Below are 24432 nucleotides of genomic sequence, written 5' to 3' on the forward strand. Positions count from 1 at the left end.
CCTGAGCCTCCTTTCCTCCAAGCTAAAGGACCTCAATTCCCTCAGCCACTCCTCATAGGACTCGCTTTCTAGACACTTCACCAGCTTTCTTGTGCTTCCTTGGACACGCTCCAGGACCTCAATGTCCTTCTTGTAGTGAGGGGCCCAAAACTGAACACAGCGTTTGAGGTTTGGTCTCACCCGAGCAGACTACAGGGGGACGATCACCTCCCAGGCAGGTCCTGCTGGCCACTCCATTTCTGATCCAAGCCAGGATGCTGTTGGCCTTCTTGGCCACCTGAGCACGCTGCTGGCTCATATTCAGCTGGATATCGACCCCCAGGTCCCTTTCCACCAGGCAGCTTTCCAACAACTCTTCCCCCCAGCTTGTAGCATTGTATGGGGTTGTGCCCCAGGTGCAGGACCTGGCACTCAGCCTCACTGAACCTCATACAGTTGGCCTCAGCCCTCTGATCCAGCCTACCCAGAGCCCTCCTACCATCGGGCAGATCAACACTCCCGCCCAACTTGGTGTCATCTGCAAACTTACTGAGGGTGCACTCCATCTCCTCATCCAGATGATGGTAAGGATATTGAAGAGAACTGGCTCCAATGCTGAGCCCTGGGGGACACCATCAGCAACTGGCCTCCAACTGGAGACACATTTCTTTCCTCACTATTATACAACAGATCAGATTGAGACCAATATAACTCCCCCCCCCCCTTCCATTCTATTTTTAAAATTATAAATATAAGGATGAAACAAGATGATGACCTTTTACAAGAAACAGCAGATTCCTTGAGCCAGTAGAGCTGCTAGGATTATTTCACCATTCAGAAATTTCATCTAAAATAGCAAATTTTGGGTAAGCTCACTGTACTGAAAGTTAAGAAAAGATCTTTTGCTAGCTGTTGAAGTTGCCTTTGACAAAGGATTTGTTCACCATATTTGAAAAAAAGCAAAATATAGCAAAGCTAAAATTATCCAGTAGCCTTTTACTTGTGTTGAGGAATACAACATCAGCTATTTCAAGACAGGATTAAGCAGCCCTGTCCACAGGACTTTTGCTGTGTTTATCTTTTGGTTAATATGCACTTTAATACATTGCCACTTGACCCTTATTGTTCTAGGAAGCCTTGTGTTTGTACCTTCACAGTGACGTAATCTTACAACACTGCTGCAGACAATCCTTGTTCGTTCACCTGTATCCACACTACTCTGCCTCCATCTCAGCCACAGTGAAGTTATTGCCACGTTCAGTGTTAACTCCAAAGAAACAGCAGGCGACCTATATGGAGGTTCTTCCTTCCACCAAGGTACAATATTTCAAGGGCTACTTCTAATTAGACACTGACAAGAGCCCAGACATCACACTATGAAGGATTTTAAACCCAGATGTGGATCTAGCTGCTCTTTTTGTTTAAAGCCTAAATTTGTATTACCACTAACAGGTGGCCAAAAGTAGGCTAATCTGCCAAACTGCTAAAACATACTCAAGTTGGATTCTTACTCTATATTCTGAAACACTACCTTATCAGGAAGACACTGTACAAAAACCATGACAAGTAAATCAGTGTTTAAGGAATTTTTATTAAACCAAGAATTTTATAATCCAAATTACGTTTCTTTGCTCAGCTATCAATTCTCACTGTCAACTAAAACAGTGGTGATACTCTGAGCTTTTCCACAGTAAAGAATTACAAAATTAAAGAAAGGAATGCTTTAAATTTTTTTTTTTACTGTGCTGAAAATTCTTTTTCCCCCGGGTTTATAAAACATTAATTTGTATTTTTTATTTTACTATTTTTTTTTAATTTTAAATCAATAAGTAATCTAGGACTAGCATTTGTTTTACTAGCCCCGGCATTGCTCTGTACATAAGCTTCGAAGTTTCCTTTCCTTTTTTTATTTATTTTATATTTTGCAATGTTTTTCTCAATATTTAATAGTTTTTCCATGTTTAGATTTTTTTTTTCTTCGGTGAAGCGAAGTTCTAGATTGTAGGTTCCCGGATCTTTCTGTAAACAAAAACAATGCTGTTAGCTATTAAAATCAAAGTAGCACCTTGCTTTCTGCAACTCTAAGCCTGATAATACTTTGTACTTCCACAATATTGATCATACCAAAGTTCTTTACAAGCAGGATATCACAGAGGCAGATATCGCACTTTTTAGAGATATTTAAGTACCTCAAGTCTGTAATAATTTGCAAGATAGAACGAAGTCTAAAACTAAACAGTACTCTGCACAGCCCAGCCTTGGACAAGGGCTAGGCACAAGACTTTGTTATTGCAACTAACCTGATTGCAGAGCAGAGACCTCTACTCTAAGGTCAGCATACCACAGCTCAAACAATTACAGTATTTTCAAATTCCTATTACTAAAACATCACAGAACACAAGGAGTAATGTTTTCAAAGTTTGGGCAGCTTAGTTTAGGCCAGACAACTATTCAACACTTCTTAATCTCCGGTGTTAAAGTGTCACTAGCAAAAAAGAAAGGAAAAAAGCAGCATGGAAAAAGCATGACTCATCCTGCCTCCAAAAGACCATTTCATGCCTGCAGGAAGGAGACCAAGAAAAATGAAGATTTTGAGTGATCAAATTTAAAAGCAGGCCTTTTCAGCTGATAGTTATAAATGTGAAAAGTTCACATACAGGCAAAACCTAACAGGAATGAATGGAGAATAGACGCCTACATTATCCCTAACTCCACAACATTCTTCCACTTTTGAAACTGTAAAGGTAAAACCTTTTGCCTCTTCCTGTCATGCAAAATTAAGGTATTAACCAATCAGAAAAAGTAATCCAGATAATATTTTAACTGCCATTAAGGAACATGTAAGGAACAGTAGGGCTTAGTATCATTTAAGCTTACTTCCTCCACAATTTGCTTAAGTTCCTGTTTAACAATATGAACAGCAATATTTGACAGAACTTCTCGCTTTTGCAGGCATGTCCAAAAGCAGTACCAGCTAAATATGCTGTTAGGAACAATGCTCTAATTCCAGTTAAATATGCACGATGAAGTGATGGTAGCATTCGCTAACCAAGAGTTGAACTGGACAACAGCACAGAGCACAAAACTATCCTACCACCATGACCACAGCTTCTACTTTCCGTGGCTGTAAATGATACCGAGCTTAGAAACACGCTGCTTGTAAGGCCATGGACTAGGGACTATTGCCCTACTCACCCTATAAAGCATTCTGCATTCCTCAGAAAACTTACTTATTAAACACTTGGAACCCCAGTGGGGTTATTAACTGCCTTTTGAGCAGCCTCTTTAGCTTGGTGGGCTTGTAGTACGGCTACAGCTTCATCAACCTGGGAAGTAAAAAAAAATTAACAGAGGGAAGCTTAATTATTTCTAAGTTTATGAAGTGGTTTAAATTATACATACAAACAATACCTGTATCATTAACAGGGATAACATTAGTTCCAGTTCATGCTAACATAAGTCACTGCCACCCACCAAAACAGAATATTCTAACTTGTCACCCCAGGCCAGTGTTGCACTGCCACTACTCCACCATGCCAGCACAAACACCTGCTCAATCAGAGTAGATTTAATTGCTTATGAAATTAGCAGGAGGCAAAGGCCCACCCACCTTCGAACGAAGAGATTCAGGAGACTCGAGCATGTGAAGGAGTTCAGAGTTGTCAATCTCCAACAGCATACCAGTGATCTTACCCGCCAGAGTAGGGTGCATGCTTTGAATAAGAGGAAATAGACGTTCACCTAGAAAAACAGTTATCAGGAGTCACAGATCTCATCTGATGAACACAGCTTAGATTCAAGGGAAAAGGGCAACAACTTCCTCCTTGTTCTACTCCTGAAACCATTTATTCTGCATTTTGGAGTACTTTGAGTGTTCTTCCACTACAAGGCATCAGGAGAGAGACCATGTACATACCTAACATCTGCTTTTGTTCTTGCGGTGGGGCAGAAGCCAACATGGAAGCAGTCAATGGTTCCTGACCTTGCACATGGACAGCAGGCTGCAAAATTAATATTACACCATTTCAAAATTAAATTCTATTTTATAATTACATGCAGCTTCAAGTATCTACTGTTATATAACTCAGCACAAACAATGCCTACACTGTCAGAAACCTGGAAAAAAATGACTATCAAGTCAATTTAATCAAGTAGTGTTGGTTAGAGCTCAGTGATGCTGGAGATTAGCATCAACCACTCCACTGTGGAGCAAACACAGAAAATTCAGGCTAAAGTATCAAGCAACTGGAAAATATGAAGTAACATAGGTCCCACCCCATCCCAGGTGAACTTGAAATACACAAAGCCCCAAGGCTGTAAACTGGTGCCATAATGCAGAGCCTCAATTCTACAATAACAAAGGAAGCTCTTACAAAGGAAACTCTTAATCACAAGCATCCCTGCCTCTCATCTGCAAGAAGAAACAGCAAAAGCATGACCAGTTCCTAAAATTACATACCTGCTGCATAGCAACCTGTGGCTGTGTATTAAGATGCTGCTGAGGATTGCGAACACCTGCAGCATATTTGTATTGTGGTACTGTGCGCACAGCAGGAGTAGCTGCAGTAGCTGCTGCTGCAGGACGTGGACCCATTGTTTGTGTTGATGTATTAGCTGAAAAGAAAACAATTCTGCTTATGAACAGTTCCACTTTTAATTTAGCATACACTATACAAAAGTTAAAACAACCAAGACCAAATACATAATTTTGGTATTGCATTAGATTCATCTCAGTCGTATTGTCACATCACTGGTCCCATCTGAAGGTTCAAATCTAGAGATCTACTGGTTGTTACTCTCCAGTCACCTTTTTTTTTTTTTTTACATGCTCTAGAAAGATGTGTGAGGAAACAATTCACTTTTGGTTGAGTACTCATGTAGTTTCATCCCAACCTCAACGGACATGATTTCCTGAGCATACGCACTGTCAACAGTCATCCTAAAAAAAGGATACTCTCATGAAGTAGACAGCTAAAAACACCACCTAATATGTTCTCAGTTAAGACTCCATTACAATCAGTTCTGGTTCATTCAGTCATGTGCAGATTCTGCACGATAGCAGCTCACAATATTCTATTACAATTAGTTAAGAGCTGAAATTGGATCATCTCAGTGTTTTTACATGCAACTTATTAAACTGCCACATTGATATTTAGAAACAGTAGCAGCTCTCATACAATACTATTGAAACTATTGAAACGGACAATAAAGCAAGAACTGTTCAGTGCTAGAGACAGGACCACATCTGGAGTCTGATTTTCATTCTTTGATGGGACAATTTAAGCAGCTAGTAAAAGGTGATACTGGCTTACCAATCTAGTCAGAGCTGGAAAAGGAGAGAAGCAGTACCACATATGACACTGATCTTACATTTGAGATTCTGAACCAGCAAAATTTAAAAAAAGGTTTTATATTTTAAGTGTAAGTTTTTGTAAGTGAAACTCACCAACACGCTGTGTTGACATGACTCGTGGAACTTGTGAAGAAGCCGGTCTCATGGTACTAAATGGTGGTCTGGGCGCTGCTGGGCGGATAGCACCAGGCATGTTTTGGAATGCTGTTTTAGGAAAGGTATCTCACATTACACACTGAAACACTGCATGGTGAGGAGAGTATAGAAGGAATATCATAACGTGGCAAAGACACTAATACCATGAAAATGTATGTAAAATTTCAAAGGTAAAGGCTATCGAGTTTACTACAATTGCAGGAAGAGTAAAAAAGTGACTTACGATGAGGTCTGGCACCCTGAGCAGTCCAGCGAGGACTAGGTCTAGCAAGTTGAGCAAGTTGATTAGTAGGATAGTATGCAGCACGGTTCTGAGTCTGTCAAATGCAAAAACATCATGTACTTTTGTTATCTTCTGAGGGCATACTGAACAGTCCATCACCTTTCTGCTATGCTGAAGTTATGGATACGTTCGAATTGTCTTATTTACTCTTAAATCTAAACAAGTTTGATACACGGTACAAAACATTCAGTTACTTATCTCTATACATACCTGTGGGATAGCTGCCATGAAGTAACCTGAAGGAGGTGCTGGCTGGTAGGGGTTGATTACAGGATTAGGTACTGCTCTTACACTTGCCATTCTCTGCATATACTGGTTGGTGAGATGAGCTTGGCGCTCTTCTTTACGCTGCGCTAGAGCTACATACAATGGTTTAGTAGCCACGATTCTACCATTCATCTCTGTGACAGCTTTGGTGGCTTCTTCTGGTGATGAAAAGCATACAAACCCAAATCCTTTGCTGCGCCCACCTTCCATCATGACCTGCCAAGTACAAAGCACGGTTTTTAAACAAGAGAATGTTCTGTCTATCCCTATTCAACTTACACAGGTTTCCTTTTTCAGCTTACTATACAAGTGACACCACAGGCTTGTTTTACTGAATGGATTTATAAAAAAAAGGGAGTACCACTGCTGAACAAGCTATTTCTTTAGTGAATACAGATGAAAATCTCAGTGAAGTAACCCTGAGCATACCATTGCAATGGAAAGATGTAATTTTTCTCAAACTCATGTGCAGTAATATGCAGTGTAAGAAAGGACAATAGCATGACGTATTTAATCTGAGATGTACAAAAATCAAGAAAGCAGAAGCCCATGTATATAAACCAGTAGCAATAATAGGCGATTGGGTCACATTTCTGTCAGTCAAGGCAATAAATTGCTCCTCCTTAGTGAAGGATCATCATTCACCAACAAAAGGAGGAGTGCAATCTGCAAACTTTGCTTTACCTTTGCACTAGTGATTGTACCAAATGGGGAGAATTCTTTTCGAAGGCGTTCATCATCAATGCCATCATCAAGATTTTTCACGTAAAGGTTTACACCCTAAAAAAAAAGTAATTTTATTTTTAAAAGCAAATGATTTGCATAAATCTAAAAATAAAGGTAGTCTTCTTGAATTAAAAGCAAACCTGGTATCTGGTGATCCTGTCCTGCTTCATTTGCTCAAATTTACGCTTCAGCTCCGTCTGTCTTTCGACTTTTTTCTGAGCCCGGCCAACATAGATTTGTTTCCCATTGAGCTCCTTCCCATTCATCTCATCTACAGCCTCCATTAATAAACAAGAAGTTAGTAGTGGTTTATATTTCAGTGTTCTCCAGGCATATAAAAAAGTAATTCAAATATAAAAATCACATTTACTGAGGCATTGGTATTCTAAGTTATCTGAAACACACCATGTGTGATCCTGACTGCTGTGAGAGAAGCAATTCATTGATGAACGTATGCAAGGCTGAGAAAAATGCACATTTAAGACAGGATTTGTTCCAGCTTTTTCTTGTGCACTCGCACTACTGAGAAATCACAGAAATGCCTTTTGAAAAGCAAACTTCATTTGTTGGCCCTGATCTGCTCTGTGCTGCTTTTTTCTCCTGACGCTATGTCCTTCCTGCCACAGCAAACTGACACATCAAAGCAACAGCTGCCAACAAATTAAATTATACAGCACACCGGCACGTTATAGACATACACACAAATTAATAGGACCCTTGTTCCATAGTTACTTTTCAAGGTAAAAGCGAAATCACAAGGCTATTTTCTTACAGCTATGCCAAACATACTCTATAAAACTAATAGCTTTCCTGCTGACTTTGCAGTCCTGAAGTTCAAAACCTCCATCCTTTCTGCTTTGCAGTTGCACAAATGCTTTGTGCAACCAAACTGGATCCTATGATTCATCTGGGTTTTGCAGGGATGTAATAATTTACTATGCTTGCATGTTGCCCAGCATTAAGGAATCCAAATCTCATCAAAACCTTCAAGCCCAACTACAACAGGGCCTTTCTTGGAGTACCTTAACTTAATAGGCTCTTCAAATCAACTGACATTTCCTCAAAAGAAAGCATTTTAAGTGATATCAGCTGTTTTCAGTCATTTAGGAAGATACCTGCTTTTGCAGTGTTCTTGACCAATTAAAAGCCTTTAATGAATTCACAAGATTCCAAAGCACTCAATGAAACTTATTATTTGAGTCTCAGGTTACAGAATTCCTAACATGAAGTACAAAAGCTTACTTTTTGGGCATCTTCATGTCTTTCAAAACTAACGAAGCCGAAGCCTTTGGATTTTCCACTCTCATCAGTCATAACTTTCACACTTAAGGCAGGACCTAAGAAGAGAATGAGATATTTTACGTGGTGTATACAGAGTATATTCTCCTCATGTCTTGAACACTGTTTAGAAGTTTTAATATTTAGTTTCTGCATTTATACTACAAAAGACTCCTACACCAATGATAGTATCTAGTAAGCACCATCCATTAATACAAAATTGCTGATTTGCCCTTATGCTGAGCTACAGCCTTTATGGCTGATGTCTTCCATGCTGAATTTCTTAACTACTGTATTTTCAGCCAAAATGAGGGAGGAATTTAACTTCAAAGTGAAGTAATTTTAATGGAGAAAACCCATGATGTTTAAGAAGTGTTAGTACTTCTGTCCTTTCAAACAGGTATTGAAACCTGGAGAGGAGGGCCTTCTATTAGCCATGTGCTTCACACCTCTTTCTTATCCTGGTGAGAGCTCAGCTCTTTCAAACCTTCGAAAGTTGTAGTTCAGACTCAATTGAGGGAGACATGAGCTAAATTTGTTACCATTTCATCCACAAACATAACAGTGGAAAGGAATTTCCTGTGAATGCTGCTATACTGTTGCAATACGATATCTCACATACAAGGCTCTGCCTTGGTTTGCATGATATCCACTGGAGAACAGCAAAGCACAGGAAAAAATACAACATAAAAAGCCATGAGGCTGAAGATAACAGATATGGCCTATAAAGCAATGTGAGAATCTCACTGGATAAAGGAACTAACTTCCTAACTCGATGGTGACACATCATATGCATCATATGCCTACCGTAACTCTGCCCTGAGCATAAATGAGGGTCAAGACAGAACCGAACAGCTTGCCAATGGCAAAGTTCCTTATAATTTCAGAGTAAGGAAACCACCACAATGTAACCAAGTAATGAAAACAGAGATACCTTGAATAAAACTAAATCTGCAAAGTGAAAAAGCTACAGGAAACTCATTTCTCATGCTTCCTGCACAGAACTTGCAACATCACTCTGTACTAGAACAGAAAACGCTTCTAGTTACAGCTTAAAGAGTTTGCAAAACCTATTAAAAAGACTAGACACAGTTTTCAAATTATCAAACAATTCTGATAGGAGGATTATATATTCTATATTATGGCCATTTAAAAATTCTTTAGTGGATATAATTACAATTTCAAATTCAAAATGTAGTGAAGTAGTAAGTTTTCCATACTTTTAAAATAAAAACTTCAGACAGCCATCTGATTCCTCCTATTATAAAGCACCATACAGCTATAAGAGCTGAAGTTCACTGGTGTTTATATAAACTCAAAGCGTAAGACATTACCAAACTTGCCAAAGAGTTCCTTAAGTCTCTCATCATCCATGTCTTCTCCAAAATTCTTGATGTAAACATTGGTGAATTCCTTTGCTCTGGCTCCAAGCTCTGCCTCGCGTTCCTTACGAGATTTAAACCTTCCAACAAATCTAGTTGCAGAAGAACAGAATAGAATAGATCAAAGTAAATTTTAACACCTTGACAGACTTGCTTTAATCATCTGGCATACTTTATTCTTAATCAGTCTCATTATTCATTATAGGCATGAAATTCTTTAAGTAAAATATTCAAAATAAAACCATCAAAAACAATTTTACTATCCTTTTCTATATTAGTGTGCTTATCACAATTACTAGCATAAAAACACTTGCAAACTATTGGCAATATTGTTTGCTCTTGTGCAGCCTTTGACATCAGGAGACACGGACAATGGGAAAGAGTACTAAGTAAACTGAAATTCCAGATACCAGCATAATCTGTCATACTAAAAGCTTGGCAGCCTTAGAACAGTTACCATTCTCCAACCTAGCTTTTAAGCAAGGGCTATTTAACTAACCTTCTGCATGCCCTTATACACCTTTCCAGCCCGTATCAAAGCAAACCCTTGTTTTCCCCCACCTCTCTCAATAGGCATGGAGAAATAAATAGTGCAACTTGCTCTGTAGTCAAATATCATTGCAAGTTGGCTGGGAACACTAAAGGTCAGCTCACAGTGGCAGAGAAGGAACAGACGCTGAACAGAACACCCTACAATCCAAGGAACTCCTCCAGTACATCAGTTACAAGAGTGCAAGATACACCGATTTCTGGTTACAGACATTTATTCCCTAATCATCATCTGAACTTCATAGTTCCAAACCTAACCAATTCAATAATGCAGCACACAGTAGCTCAACATTTTCTTCAGTACTGACAACTTCACCAGATCTGTAGTAACCAAGGATAAGAACAATATTGTTCAGCAGATTTTGACAGTGAGCAGAATATTTTAATTCACTTTTAAAAACCTACCTTGAATAGAAATTCAAAGCATAACTAGCTTTTATGATGCATTTTATTAAACAAAGTTTATGTAAATACTGTGGTTTATGACTATATGCTGACATTTTTACTGATTTAAAAAGGTTATATAAAGAGCAAACCGAGTAAAAACATCCACAGTATGCCAGCCAAGCACAGAGCAAGAGGGAAAACTAAAGTTTCAAAAGACATACTCTCCCTGTGCATGGCTTGATCCACCCATGTAAAAATAATCCACAAGGGTAAGCTGATGCTGATTTATCCTTTTTTCCAAAGCCACTGAAGTATTTACAGAGCTATTCTTTTGCAACTATACCAAATACCATAATGATCCCTTAAGCACAGCTGTGAGACACACTCACCCCCACCAGCCCAGCCTAGGTATCACTAACCAATTGCCAAAAGATCATTTTTTCCCTACAGTATAGAACAGTTACTTTTTAAACCATTGTTTTCATAAGTTTTATTTTCTACTCCTGTTCCCCAGGTATGTCTATTAACAGACATTAAGAACATTCAGTATAATCAGACCACTATTCAACATTTAGTAGCTTCAGCATTTTAAGATTCACTCAAAAACAGTAACATACCCATCACACAACTCTGGTAGGTGTTGTATTTTATCTCAGAACAGTAAAATCAGAAAAGAGAAGTTCCCAAACCCTCATTACAGCACTGACTTCTAAGGCAATACAACTTTTTTCTCTCCTGAACTGCATTAGCAGAGCTTTCTGAACATATTCTGGCTTTAGAATAGGTAGGTAATACAGTCTGTAGTATTCCTAGCACAGAAATTCTATATCATTTTAAATTAGAAATATTTAGAACCTGTCTTTTCTAGGTAAGCTTTGAGTCCATGTCTACTTTAAATAGAGTTTCAGTCTGTTGATCTACGACTCCGTATTTATGTACTTACACTTTGCGGTCATTGAGCAGCATACCATTCATTTTTTCAATAGCTCTTTCTGCAGCTTCTTGTGTCTCAAAATGTACGAATCCATAACCCTTGGATCCATTTTCATCACATACCACCTATTAAAGAAAAACTTTGCTGTAATAGCCATGGAATGTTTCCAGCATGTATTTCCCCCCCCAAATGCCAAACTGTTAAATGTACCCTTAACTTTGCACTAACCTTACAAGAAAGGATGTTTCCAAAAGCAGAAAATGTGTCATACAAAGCTTTGTTATCAATTGATTTGTCCAAGTTTTTGATGAAGATGTTTCCTACACCGCTTTTGCGTAGAGATGGATCGCGCTGAGACCACATGATGCGCACTGGTTTGCCTTTAATGACATCAAAGTTCATGGTATCCAAAGCTCGTTCAGCTGGAAAGACATCATGGAGTTAGTAGGAAACACTAAAGTTGCTTTAGCAAGTGCAAAACCAGCATTTTGAGTACAGTTCTTCAAAAAAAGTTTAGCTATTTTAAGTCTAGTATCATAACCACCAAGATGCAAATCCAAACTTCCAGTGCAGGTAACCCCTCCTCTTTTCTGCAAGTAAAAACCAGCAAAAACTCCTCAGCAAAAGCTGTGCCGAAGAAACAGGAAGGAGCACTGGTTAGCTGAATAAGCAGTAGAAATCCCACTAGCCCAAGTGATTGTACCCCACCATGAAAAAATGGCACCCGGACAGGAGAAAGTCTATCAACTGATGGCAATTATGACCTACTCCCCAGGAGGAACGGTTTTTACATTTGTACAAGAGCAGCTGACCATATTGTATCAAAAAATGCTTTAGGGGTACAGCTTCTGCAAACATTTACATACCAACTCCTAAGACAGCAGCAGCCCTGAACTGACAGAACTGCTTTGCAATTCAGCCAGGTGCAGTTCAAGCAGCTTTCCAACACAACACTTCAGGGACAAAAAATAAAGTTCTGCGATGGACTTCCAGGCCGGGGACAGTTCAAAGAGAAGTAAAAATAGTACTTTACTTAAAAAATCTCAAATAATATATATTAAGAGCTCATGATGAAATATATACGAGGTCAAAGAAGGAGCAAGCATTAAAACAGCAAAACGAGCTAATGTAAGGTTTTGTGACTCCAGAGGAGCAGTTTTTCCAGTAGAACTCCATAACTAACTTTTCAAAGCCTGAATTTAAGACCTCAGTATATTTAGACAGGGAAGTGTCAAGACGTCCTCACAGTTTTCATGTCTCTTCAAAGCAACGAGACATGTCTATGATGTTTTAAGTCAACAATATACTTAAGCAAGAAAGAGAGACAGCTCTAAATTATTGCAGACACGATCTCCTACACTAGCTCCTTTCCAGTTTTGTTCCTGTCTGTCTGGAAGAACACTGAAAAAAGCCCCAATAAATACCTGAGGTCACAGCCATCGGTACCAATTCATTTCACTGCTCTCTGCATACAGCAGGGCAACGCGACATTAACAAGAGCGAAATCGTTTAGTATTAGTTTAAAGCCAGTAACCATGTCACTTATTTGTCTTTCTCAGGAGAAGGACCAAAGGTCAACCACATTGCCAAACCCAACCAAAATCTTTTTTTTTTGATTCTCCTCTTAGTGCTGCTTATGTATTTGGCTATGCTGCTGGATATTATGGCCAAAGAAAATGTGCAGTTGGCCTCCGTTCAGCTAACACACCATGTATCATCTCCTTTACTGCCATGTTTTCAGATCACAAATGAATTTGAAGACAGACATCTGTAGAGGTTAACTAGACAGACAGGTAAAAGTCATTTTCTTGTTAAAAATCATCTGCAGAAACTAGTACTACAGTCACACGACAGTCAACAACTGATTCAGAGCTGAAGCCACAAAAATAGAGACACTGCCAATCTTTTGTGTAAGTTAACAAAGCTTTCACAAACTTATGTATAAATCAAGCAGGAGAGAAGGAGCCAGCTTTGGTTACTGGTAATTAGAAACAAAGAGTACTAGAACACCAAATTACTAAAAAACCTGCTGGCCAAACAGAACGAGTTGTGGATATCAGGCTTGCTGCGGTAGAAACATCTAACACTCTGGGATTGCCCTGGAAGTCATTAAAATTATTACTGCCAGCACCAGCAAAAGTGCCAGTAATAAACAGTTCATTATTTCCAGAAGTAGCAACAGGGCCTGCTTTTACTAGAAAAGAGGCTTTTCTAATTCATGCTAATTGCTTCTAGAATAATCCTGAAACTCCTCAGGAATGTGTGCTCATGGACATGCTTCCCAAATGTCTGATCTGAAGCGATTGCCGGTGGCTGATTCCACACCAGCCTTTGCAAACTGAACTGGCAGTGAGCAGGTACCTTAGGCTGATACAATTTCTCCACGAGGACAAGGACAGCAGGGAAAGTCTCCTCATCTTTTCCGTGGAGTGGAAATACAAGAAATAGGAAGACTTCAGCTTAACCAGCGCCACAGTCATACCACAATATACTTTAACAGATTACCAGAATACTTTACATACTTTATACTAGGTATAAGCTGCTACTCAGGAAGATTTGTAAGCAGTAAAATTGGCTTGCTTTCATCACACTACAGCTGCTTGCCATAGGAACCCTTGGACTAGTTTGCAGGGGGACAATTCAATTCAGTAGTTAACTTGTTACCAAGAGGACACACCTACCCAGGCTATACTTCTGCTGATTCTGCTGGAGCTTTTATTGAATGAGTCACTGGTTCCCATTTTAGTCACGAGCAACTGGCCGGTCAACTTTCGCAGCAACTTCAAAATCGCACAAAATACACACTCGGTGCTAAACCTACACTGGAATAGCCACGAGATAATAAACCTCTGGAAACGCAGCCACTGAAAAAAATCTGAAGGGAAAACTGCAGTTTCCGATTACTCAAGGATAAGGCTGGTTTAGTGATTAAACAAGACTGCTCGGGCTTTACTCCGGACAATGACTCAAATTGCGAGAAGAAGTCACAGCTATGAAATGTGAGCATACCTCACAAGTGTGTCATCCGGCCTAATTATTTTTCAGAAGAGCTTTGAGATCCCTGGTTTACAGGCAGCTGGTAACATCAAGCACACCTTCAAAGACCTTTTCAAAAGCCCAGCTGGTTGTTACTGGCTGTTTAATGAGCCTAGTCTGAGATGTAGGTAAGAATTAGGCTAAACCAAGAAAAGGCAGCTAGCTTGGAATTAAAAAGAAACCAACATGACTACAGCCATAACCATTTAACCTCAAAGCTGCTATTTCAAGGTTCCAGAAAATGTTTCAAGGTTTCCGGAAAGTGCGATCTGTCAAAAAAGATCAGCGAACACTTTCTAGGTATTTGCCAAGAACACCGAATTCTTGCAAACGTATGATCACACGGTATCATCGACGTGCATTTTAAACAGGTGCTTCCAGTGAGGTGCCCCATGCCTGTTTGATACAGACGAGAAATACTCGTAGCTGAACCGGACTGGGTGTCAAACATGGACACCTCCATCCCCCAAAGTCAGAAAAATACTTACAGGTTTGGAGTAATAGCATTTTCCTAAGAGGCACATTCTCAAGCTCTGAATGCAAACACTGCTCAGTTGAAAAAGCTCTATTTATCGCCGCCCCCTCCCCCCCCCCCATTTGGCAAATTACAAAACTAAGTCACAAAGTGTAGGGTTGAAGAGGTTGTTTAGGTAACCACAAAGGCGAGGCCGACCCTTGCAGAGTTGTCATTACTAAAGAGGAAAAGCATTTGAATCACCTTCAGCTTCTGCCCTGACATTATCATATCACGGTGCTGAACTGTGCTCACCACTTATTCTGCTTTTTGAGAGTAAACTGTACTGTAGTTTTTTTTTTTAATCAACTGAAATGAAAGAATGTTAAGGCAAGCATTTAAATCCTCTAGTCCTAAACGCTGTCTGAATAAATTAAAAGCTCTATGAAGTGAGAGAGCTGATAGCAGATGAAATGCCTTATTAAAGAGATGAGACAGTAACTTTTACTACTCACACACAGATAACGTTGGTGCACCAGAAGTCCGATCTGATAATGGTTACATACTAAAGCCAACTCTGAAAGCCAGTTAATCTAATTGCCTGAAAAGTTTGTAATTCAAATCTCTTTCATATGCTTGAAAATAAACCCATTATAATGGAAAGCTGTTTACTTAACTGTACTTGAAATCAAATATGATCTAGCTGGCCAATTTTTTTTTTCTTTTAATTGGTCTCCACAAAACTTAAAATCGGTCGGATTTGGTTCTTTTACAGCAATACCCTCCGGAGGAGCGAGCTGGTTGGCTGAACTTCGCAGAGACTTGGTGAGAACTACACAGGAAGTTTCTCTGCTGATGTAACTTTAGAGAAATGGGAGCATTACGCGTAAGACAAGTTTCAGAGGAAAAAAAAAAAAAGCAACTTCACAAACAAGACGTCAGGGTGTAGCGCGAAGACAACCGGGCCAGGATACGGCAAAGAGCAGCCAGAGGAAGCCCAAATAATTCCCCCCACCTTCCCTACACGTGACAAATCTGCCCCAGTGCTTCGGCCTGCGCCTGGAGCGGACCGTCCGCGGGCTCCCCGATGATCCTGGGCCGTCCTACTTCCTCCTTGTGCCTGTGAATCACGCTCACACACACACACACCCGGCTCCTGCGGACTTATTACAAGGTGCTAATGACCACCGCGCTTCCTCCCAGCCAGCCTCCCCCCCCCCTCCTCCTTCCCCCAACAACCCGGGCCGCGGCCGCCCCCACGCCTCCACCCCAGGAGCCGCCGAGCCCGGGCAGCCTCCGGGGGGCCTCCCCAGGGCTCTTTTTGCCCTTTTTTGTGCTTTTTTGATGAATTCCTCCCCTCCACCCCGCTTCGCGGAAGCGCCTCCCCCCCCCCCCCCCCCGCGCCTTTGCCGCCACGAGGCAGGCCGCATGTCAGCCGCCAACTCCAGCCCTGTCTGCGTGTGTGTGTCCCCGTGTGCGTCCCCAAAACGTTTTTAGGGTTCCCCCCCCCCATTAAAACCGTCCTCCGGCCCCACCCCGCGCCGCCGGAAAATGGATGCGGCGGCCGGGACCGGCGGGAGGGGGCAAAATGGCTCCCCGCACCCCCCCCCCCCCCCCGGTCCCCCCTTAAAAAAATATATATGTATAAAAATTAAAAATAATAAAAAAAATCCCGGCTCACCGTCGGCGGGCTGCTGGAAGTTGACATAGGCGTAGCCGAGCGACCGCCGGGTGATCATGTCCCTGCAGACGCGGATGGAGAGGATGGGCCCGGCGGGGCTGAACTTCTCGTAGAGCATGGCCTCGGTCACATCGGGGTGCAGGTCCCCCACGTAGAGGGACGCCATGGGGTAGCTGGGGGCGCTGGGGTTCATCCTGCCGCCGTCTCCCGGCGCGGGGAGAAGGGGGGAAGGCGCTGGCGACGCGAGGAGGCCGCGGCGGCCCGGCGCTCCGTCAGGGCCGGGGGGAGGCGGCGGCGGCTGCGGCGGCTTCGGAACTTAACGGCTGCGGTGCGGGGCTCGGCGGTGCGGGGCTCGGGCTCGCTCCGTGTCTCCTCTCGGCTGCGCCGGGTCCGCGTGCGGGTCCGGGGGAGGAGGGGGGTTCTTCGCTTCACCGGGCTTATTTTATATCAAAACCGGCCGGTTGCAGAAGGAAGGACGGGTTATTTTTAAGTATTTTTTTTTTTAAGCAATTTTTTTAAAGGATTTTTTTTTAAGGATTTTTTTTTTTTTAGGATTTTTTTTTTTTTAGGATTTTTTTAAAATTTTTTAATTTTTTTTTTTTTTTTTTTTTTTAAGTAATAAAGGGGGTGCGGCGGCGGGGCCGGCGTGTCCCGGTGTCCGGAGCACACGCACTGCGCACGCAGCACCGACGGCGGCCGGGGGACAAGGGGGAGGCCGCCGCCCCGGCCGCGCTCTATATATACCCGCCCCGCCCCCACCCGCCCCCACCGACGCCGCACGCCACGCACCGACGGCGCGCAGCGCGCATGCGCCGCCGCGTTGGGGGGGGTGGAGAGGCGGGCGGGAGAGGGGGGGAGGCGGGTGCTGCGCACGCGCCGCCGCCCGTGTGGGGCGGGCCGGCGGGGAGGGCGCGTGCGCCGCGTGACGTCAGCGGGGGCGGTGGGAGGGGGGCAGCGCGCATGCGCCGGGCTTGGGAGCACATGTGCGCGGCTGGGGGGCGGGGGGCCGGCAGGGCGGCGGGGCGCATGCGCGATGGAGGGAGGGGTGGGGCTTAGAGGCGGCGCGCCGGCCGGAAAAAGGGAAGGGCCCGGGCATGCGCGGAGGGGCTGCTTCCGCCGCCTTGCGGGGGGGAGCGTTGGAGGCGGTGTGACGTAGTTAGGGGGCGGGGCCTGGTAACGGCCGCGGAGGCGCCTCAGGGAGCGGGGGGGGGAGGGGCGGCGTCTCAGGGCGCTGTGGGGGGGGGCGGTGGTGCTGGGGCGTGTGGGGAGCCCCGCTGCCGAGCCGCCTGCCGAAATAAAGTTATAACTGTGTGAATTTGGGGTTATTCGCTAATAAAACGTGGTTTCTGAGCGTCACAAAACGATGTTGTCAAGCGTGCCTCCTTGCTGCTGAACACACAAGTACAAACACAGGGCACACAAACACACCGCATCTGCACAAGTCTTGGAGATAACGCCTCTTCCATATTTAATATAACTGCCCTTCTATGCTTTTTTTTTTTTCAATATAGTCTCAGTAGAAGGAGGTCTGCGCTGTCATATCTATTTTCCAGTCACCCACTTTAGCCATCTCGGGTATCGGCAGGGCCGTAGGAGGAGGAACGTGAGGAATTTCACCACCGCCGCGTGTGAGGGATCCCTCCGTGCCAGCGGCTGCCTTGGAGGCCACCGAGCCCACAGCAGACCCTGCAGTTCCCTATCTGCTCCCCAGCAAAGCGGGACGTCTCGCTTCACCCCCGCCCTGCCCCGCACTGGTGTCTTGAACTCGGGCACTGGCACCGCATCGAAGCAGCTGACAAACTAACGTGTCCTCTTCTGGTGGCCCTGCTATGGCAAGGGTTGACAGATGAGTAAAGCAAACAGCCAGAGGCAGCAGTGGCTTATAGTAAAGTTTGATGTGCTTATGAGAATTTAAACTTTGTTTTTCTTCTAGGCAAAAGAATCAAGGTACCTAGTTTAAGTACTAGTTTATAATGCCCTCCCTAGGATGTGCTATGCACTGTTTCATTTCTGCTCTTCCTTCCTTGCCCTGATCTGCTCTTCAGCACATCTCCTTTCCACAGACCAACCCGTTGCATGCCACTGTTTCTTTCCCACTTCCCTGTCATTGGCACTTGAGCATTTTCTTATACATTTCTTCTCTCCTAGGCGTATTCTTGCTCCATCATGTGAGTTAGGTCACTCTGCTTATGTCCTTTGTGCTCCTGGATAATAGCAAGAAAGTGCCCAGAGCACAGCAGGGCATTTCTTCTCCCTGGCCCCACTTAAAAAAAACACAGCAGGATGAGTTTTGTTCAGCAGAGGTGGGCTCTTAGGTGGGCTCTGATCTTGCTCTTAGACTTTTAACAACATACAACTTCAGAGTTTTCTGATAGTAATGCTACCAGGGAAGTAAAAACGTGTTCTTGACCTTAGGTGGATATCCAGCAAAGTTCAAATTATAATTTAAAACCTCTGGAGCTTTCTCATTAAACATTTCTAGCATTTCTTCTTTCAGCAAAATAATGCATTTTTTGGGTCTTGTCCTCATGGGTTATGCTCCTTTTGCTTTGGCTTGGAGCAAGGATGTAACCAGTAATGAAAAATTTGCTGTCTTCCCCCTCCATTTCCCCATGCTGTCATAAAGTGTTAAACTGGCAGTTTGGGTGTTCTTTAGATGAGGAAAAAAAATTCACAGTAGGAGGTAGGTATAGTTAGCTAGTGGTGCCCAAACAAATTTTCCTGTCCTCCACCTACAACAAATACATTAAACTTACTTTTCAAGATGTGGCCTAAGTGCTTTTAGGCAAGAAGAAAGGATGGTTTTGTGGCCAAGGCACAAGATTCAAATTAAGCCCTAGATCCTGTTGGCAGAATTTGCTGGCAAAATCTCCTGGTCACTTAGGATTCAATCTCATAGAAAACTTGGGAGCTTGCATGCCCTGTTCTGCTGATGGCCCCCCAAAACTGCAGCCCAGAGCCCCGGGTGAGAGCCGGGGTCAGAAGGGGACCCTGGCAGGAGAGCCCTGAATGGCGCCACGCGATGTACTCATCTGGCTCTCTTCAAGATCCATTTTAGCTCTGCTGCTCTCGAGTTCCGTGTGATGGCGGGTGGAAGTTGCTGCAGCACGTTTGTCTCATCAGCTGGGCTTACTGCCCAGCCCCAGCGTATGCCCTGCCATCGCAGGTGTTAAACATGCATGGCTGAGCCTAGAGTTGGCCTCCTTGTCAGAAACAGCTTTTTTTTTTTTGAAACCACAGGCTTGGGATGTAGCTGGAAGACATATTCAGCGCTTCCTTTGTCAGCTTCGGAGAATCTAAGCCAAACAGGAATTGAATGAGGAGTAATAATTTAATTATACATCTTTGAAGTATTTCACAATCCAGATAAAAATACTTACTTGATGGGCACGTTGCCTCCTTTTAGCGAAGTATTACTAGAAAATAGAAAAATGAGCAATGTTTACATGGTATTTTTCACTAAGGGCAATTGATTAATATTTTAAATTACCAGGACACGTGTTTTCTAAACAAAAGTGTTCTACCAAAGTTGCATAGAGATCCTTTGTAACTTGAAGCTCTAGGCAGATACAAGATTTTAAATTTTGTGCCAATGGTACTATGATTTGTGAATGCAATTATTTTTGATTCTAGGCTATCATGGAAGTGGGGAAGTTACTGAAATGTGTTCAGACTTCAACAAATTTCCTCTCTGTTGCCGAGGAATTATGACTTTTTGAAATATGATGGATTGGCTAAACTGTTGGAAGTGATGCAAATCCAGCTTTGTAGGTAGCCACAGGAAGCATTTTTAAATTGTATCTGAAAAGTGCTAATATTGAAGATCGATACTTTTTAAAATTAACACAGCTGATGTTTGATTTAGAAAAGAAAGTTTTATTGTTCAGAATAAGCATGCTGTGTTGCCGAGTTCAGGAACTGCAGGATCTCTTTCACATCTCTGCGTTTTCCTTTTCAGTTTAGCTGCAGTGCAACGCCGTATGCTAAAACTGCATTGTGAAAGCTAAAACCTTGATGATCTGTGTCAAAAAGATAAGGAGGAACATGTACCTTTTGAAGGGGAGTGCCGGCTTCTTCAAACTGAATGCCTCGCTGATAATGCTGTTTGCTTCTGGTAGCCTACTTAGACCAGATATGCTTTTCGGTGCTGGGTAATCTTTTGAGCAGAGCCAATCCCAAATTCCGAGTATTTTCTTTAATAAAAAAGAAATAAAAATAATAAAAGACCTCATAGCTGGACATTTTGGATCTTCTTGGGCATGAGCAAAACCAGTTTTGCATTTTTATTTTAGGGGCTATTTAATAAGCGTTCTCCACTCATGAAGAAACGTATGTCCATTTCCTTTACTGAACTTGTGTAGGGGAAGTCATTTTCGCAATGAGCAGGAGGGAAAGCAGTGTCATTCTCAGGCAGTCATGATGTGGGAAAGGCAACAGTTAATTACTTTATAATGTACCTGAAGCAAACAAAACAGCAGGTTTGTGTACTGGGATTGTTTTCTCCAGTGCAAAGTGCAGCTGAGAGCATGGGAAGGTTCTGAGCTGGGTATGGTCGGGAATAGCGCTGCACGTTTCCCCTCGTGTCTCATTAGGAGTGTGCTCTGTCTCTCATGCCTCACCTGCAGAAGGAGCCTTGGGAGACACCACTGGGGTTGGAAGGAGGGACTGACAGACACAGGGGCCTGGGCACGGAGCTGTGCTGGGAAGGCTCCGTGGAGGAGAGGCACCGTGGGAAGCAGGAGCAGGGGGTGTCCATGCCCAGCTGTCACCGGCTGCCCTGTGGGACAGGCTCAGCTGCTCTGTTGAACCATCTCCTGATGTTTTTTGTCCCTCAGCCCTTCCTTTGCTGGCAGCCAGCTTTGTGCTGCTTCATCCCTGACAGCCAGCTCCTCACAGCCACCTCCTCTGTTCTGTTTCCCTGTCCTCCTCTGCTGGATACAACCCACCTCCCTCACTTAGAAACCACCAAATTAAGGTCTTGGGAAAAAAGATATTAGTGTTTCTTTCTCCTTCTGCCCTTTTCTAGTTAGAATCAGAATTGCTTAACTGTTGGGCATGTTCCCTTCATCAGTTGCTACAGCATCTCTTCACCTAGAAACAAACACCTAGATTCTGACAGATTGTTAAAAGTATGGAATTGTAGGGGAAAAAAATAGACAGGAAGAAAGTTTGGTTAGTGTCCTAGTCTGTTCTCTCCCCCAGTGAGGACACCGTGTCACCCCTGACCAAGGTTTTATAGGCATTTTCATAGATACCCTCAAAGGATGACAATTCAGTGATATCCAAGAGAGTCAGTTCAGGGGCTTTACTCTCCTTAACTTGAAAATGATTTTCCTGTCTGACTTAAATTCCCATTCTTACAGTTCCTTCTCATTCTATTCCCAGTGGTAATGCTGTCTTTTTTTTTTTTTTTTTCTTTCAACTATTTTTCTCCTGACAAAGCTGTGCCTCTCTTGCAGGGCCTGTGGTGGAAGTTGTTCATACTGGTCTTGCAGAGCTAGATCAGGAAGTGGGTCAGGCTGGAATGAGTTCTGGCGTGAACAGATAACTTTTTTCAGATGGGCACTGCTGAATTAGCATGTATACATGATAGTGACTTTGTGCCAGCATGTGCCAGTCTGTCTCTCCCTATTCCAGAGCAAGCTGCAATAGCTTGGCCATGTGCACATCGTGTGGATGATGGGATCCCGGTCCTTTTGTGCTGTGGGGATTTTACATGTGTATTCTCTTTGCAAAAGGCTTATGGTTGTTGCATGAGAGTGTGGTGCCTAAGAGAAAACACGGCCCTCCACAGGACCAGTTGCAGTTAAAATCCTTTAACTGTTCACTGTGACATGAGATTGCCCATGTGCAGGACACGATTTTGTTTCTTATTCCATGGGTGCTGCTTCCCCCTAAACTTATCTCACAGGTCTCAGTTCATGGCCCATCAACCATTTTAATGTAGTCCTGCAGCTTTGAATCACCAGCCTGGCACCTTCTAACCCGGTGCCAAAACCCTGCTGGCTCTGAAATGTCAGCCTGCAGATCTCCAGCGCAGCCCCTAACTAACGATCTCAGTTCGGTTGGTGAGCCAAAGAGAAGTGCAAGGCTGGACTGAAGATGAAGTACAAAGAGGAGAAATAAAAGGCAAAGTGAAACTGGACCTGGATTCACAGATCTGTGTGACACTGAGCCAGGGAGAGGGCAGAGAAGCGCAGGGCAGGGACAAGGTGGCCATTCTGGACAGGCCTCTCCCTGTTCATGGCTGCGTGGTGCCTCCTGCAGCCCAGGGCTGCTGCACCTCAGGACCATGCAGGTCGGCCTGCTGGGCTCCCCTCTCTCTTCTGTGCTGGGCCTGCCTTTGCAGGGTGACTGGAAACCATTGCTTCGGGTACAGGACACTCCAGAGAAACATCTACGGTAGGACTTGGACACAGGACCTGAGGTCTGAGGCAGAAGGCCTGCATACAGCAAGTGCCCAGAGGCAAGCATGTAGTCCCAAAAGTCTCCCGGATCAAAAGTCTCTCAGTTTGAGGGAAGCTGGTGATCCTGGGGACAAAGAGGCAGGTGGAGAGCAAGAAGGAACAGAAGACAAAGTCTCTGAGGTAGCTGGACTAGGTGCCATGAAAACCTGCCCCTGATACATGATAACAGAACCTGCATAAAACCTTCTAGTATGAGGTAAAACCATCACAATTCAACCCACCACCAGGAGTTTACAATGAATGCTTCATGCCACACACCGCTTTTAACACTGTTTCAGGACACTATAGTTCAGTTCATTGTATCATCAGGCCCTGGCCCTCATCATGAAAGGTGCTAGCCAGCTTGCCCATAGCAAGCCGTGGGCTTTCTGGCCAAAGCTGACCCTGTGCCCTTCCTACATCAATGTTACCACAGCAGAGTTTTTTCTCAGTTCAGAGGGATCACACTGGCAATTAATAACTGCCTTATAATAAAGCTCTTCCCTGTCAGAGGTGGGAAGTAGGCCACTGCTGTTGTTACGTGTCATAACTTCAGGTGCATTTTGTGGCGTCTGTAACTTCCAATGCAATTTGCATTACGGTTGGGAACGCAGCATGGCCAAACGTGTTTTTGGAGACAACTGGCCCTGCCCGGCCATCCTTTAGAGGGCACTGAGTGACCATTTGTGGTGCCACCAGCACTTGAATGTACCCAGGTGGCTTGCTGTCACCAAGAGAAGGACCATTCCTCTTTCCTGCTTTCTCTTGTTCTTGCTGCTTTCTCCCCTTTGTTAGGCCATGCAGTCCTGACTACTTCCCTTTTTAGAGTTTTGTTTTTGTTTTTGCAGTGAGTTAATTTGGATGTTTTAGTGACCTAAATCTGCTCACAGAGCCAGAGCTGACACAAGATAAGCAGCAGGGTGCACAGCCCAAGGACAAAAGGAGACTGCTCCAGCCTTGATAACATGTTAATTGGCCGTATGGTCTCATGTGAAGGTCCATCCTTTGCAGCGCAGTTCTGCAGGAATCATTAGCACTAATCCTTCGGTCACCCTGTTTCACTCAAAAGGGACAGAGTTGAAGAGAAGGAGGGAAGTGAAAGAGCCAAAAATTGGCGAAAGGGCTGAAGAGAGAGATGATGTGTCAAGGGAAACATGGAGGCCTGGGACTGAGAGGAGGTCTGATAGGAAGAGGATGTCAAAGATGGGGAGCAGATCCTCCTCCAGAGCACGGGGAATTTCACTGAGAGCCCCAGGAGGTGCCCGAGGCAGGATTTGGCATCTAACACGTTCTGACAAAAGGGCAGGGCCTAGCTGCTGCTGAAACTTCATGGCAGGTCTCTGGCTGAGCACCGCGGCCTTCCTGAAGACCTGAATCCAGCTCCCACTGCTGCCCCATTGTCAGCACTGCACAAAACACTTGTGTCTTGTAAGGGCATCAGCTTTGCCTGTTGGAGACCCCCAGAGCTGCCTCTTGCTGGGTCAGCTTCCTTCTCCATGTGTTTTTTGCAAGTCTGCTCAG

The 24432-nt window shown here is 43.7% G+C and overlaps 1 protein-coding gene across 3 annotated transcripts; it reads right to left on the bottom strand.

The window, feature by feature from the left end:
* Positions 1 to 1550: 1550 nt before the first annotated feature.
* Positions 1551 to 17157, bottom strand: PABPC1 (poly(A) binding protein cytoplasmic 1). 3 transcript variants are annotated; one of them, XM_048068753.2, is made up of 15 exons: positions 16466 to 17157; positions 11523 to 11716; positions 11304 to 11419; positions 9386 to 9516; positions 8007 to 8101; positions 6905 to 7042; positions 6723 to 6818; positions 5982 to 6254; positions 5712 to 5805; positions 5426 to 5536; positions 4439 to 4593; positions 3896 to 3980; positions 3590 to 3720; positions 3210 to 3305; positions 1551 to 1998 (listed from the first exon to the last, which is right to left on the bottom strand). In XM_048068753.2, the coding sequence occupies exons 1-14, from the start codon at positions 16656 to 16658 to the stop codon at positions 3213 to 3215; spliced, it is 1905 nt and encodes a 634-aa protein (XP_047924710.1). In that variant the 5' UTR covers positions 16659 to 17157; the 3' UTR covers positions 1551 to 1998; positions 3210 to 3212. The 3 variants fall into 3 exon arrangements, with proteins under 3 accessions (XP_047924710.1, XP_047924708.1, XP_047924709.1); XM_048068751.2 differs by having other exon boundaries at positions 9377 to 9516; positions 16466 to 17156; XM_048068752.2 differs by having other exon boundaries at positions 3175 to 3305; positions 9377 to 9516; positions 16466 to 17156.
* Positions 17158 to 24432: the final 7275 nt, after the last annotated feature.

Source organism: Anser cygnoides, chromosome 2 (genome assembly GCF_040182565.1).
Source record: "Anser cygnoides isolate HZ-2024a breed goose chromosome 2, Taihu_goose_T2T_genome, whole genome shotgun sequence".
In the NCBI taxonomy this organism is placed as follows: Eukaryota; Metazoa; Chordata; class Aves; order Anseriformes; family Anatidae; genus Anser; species Anser cygnoides.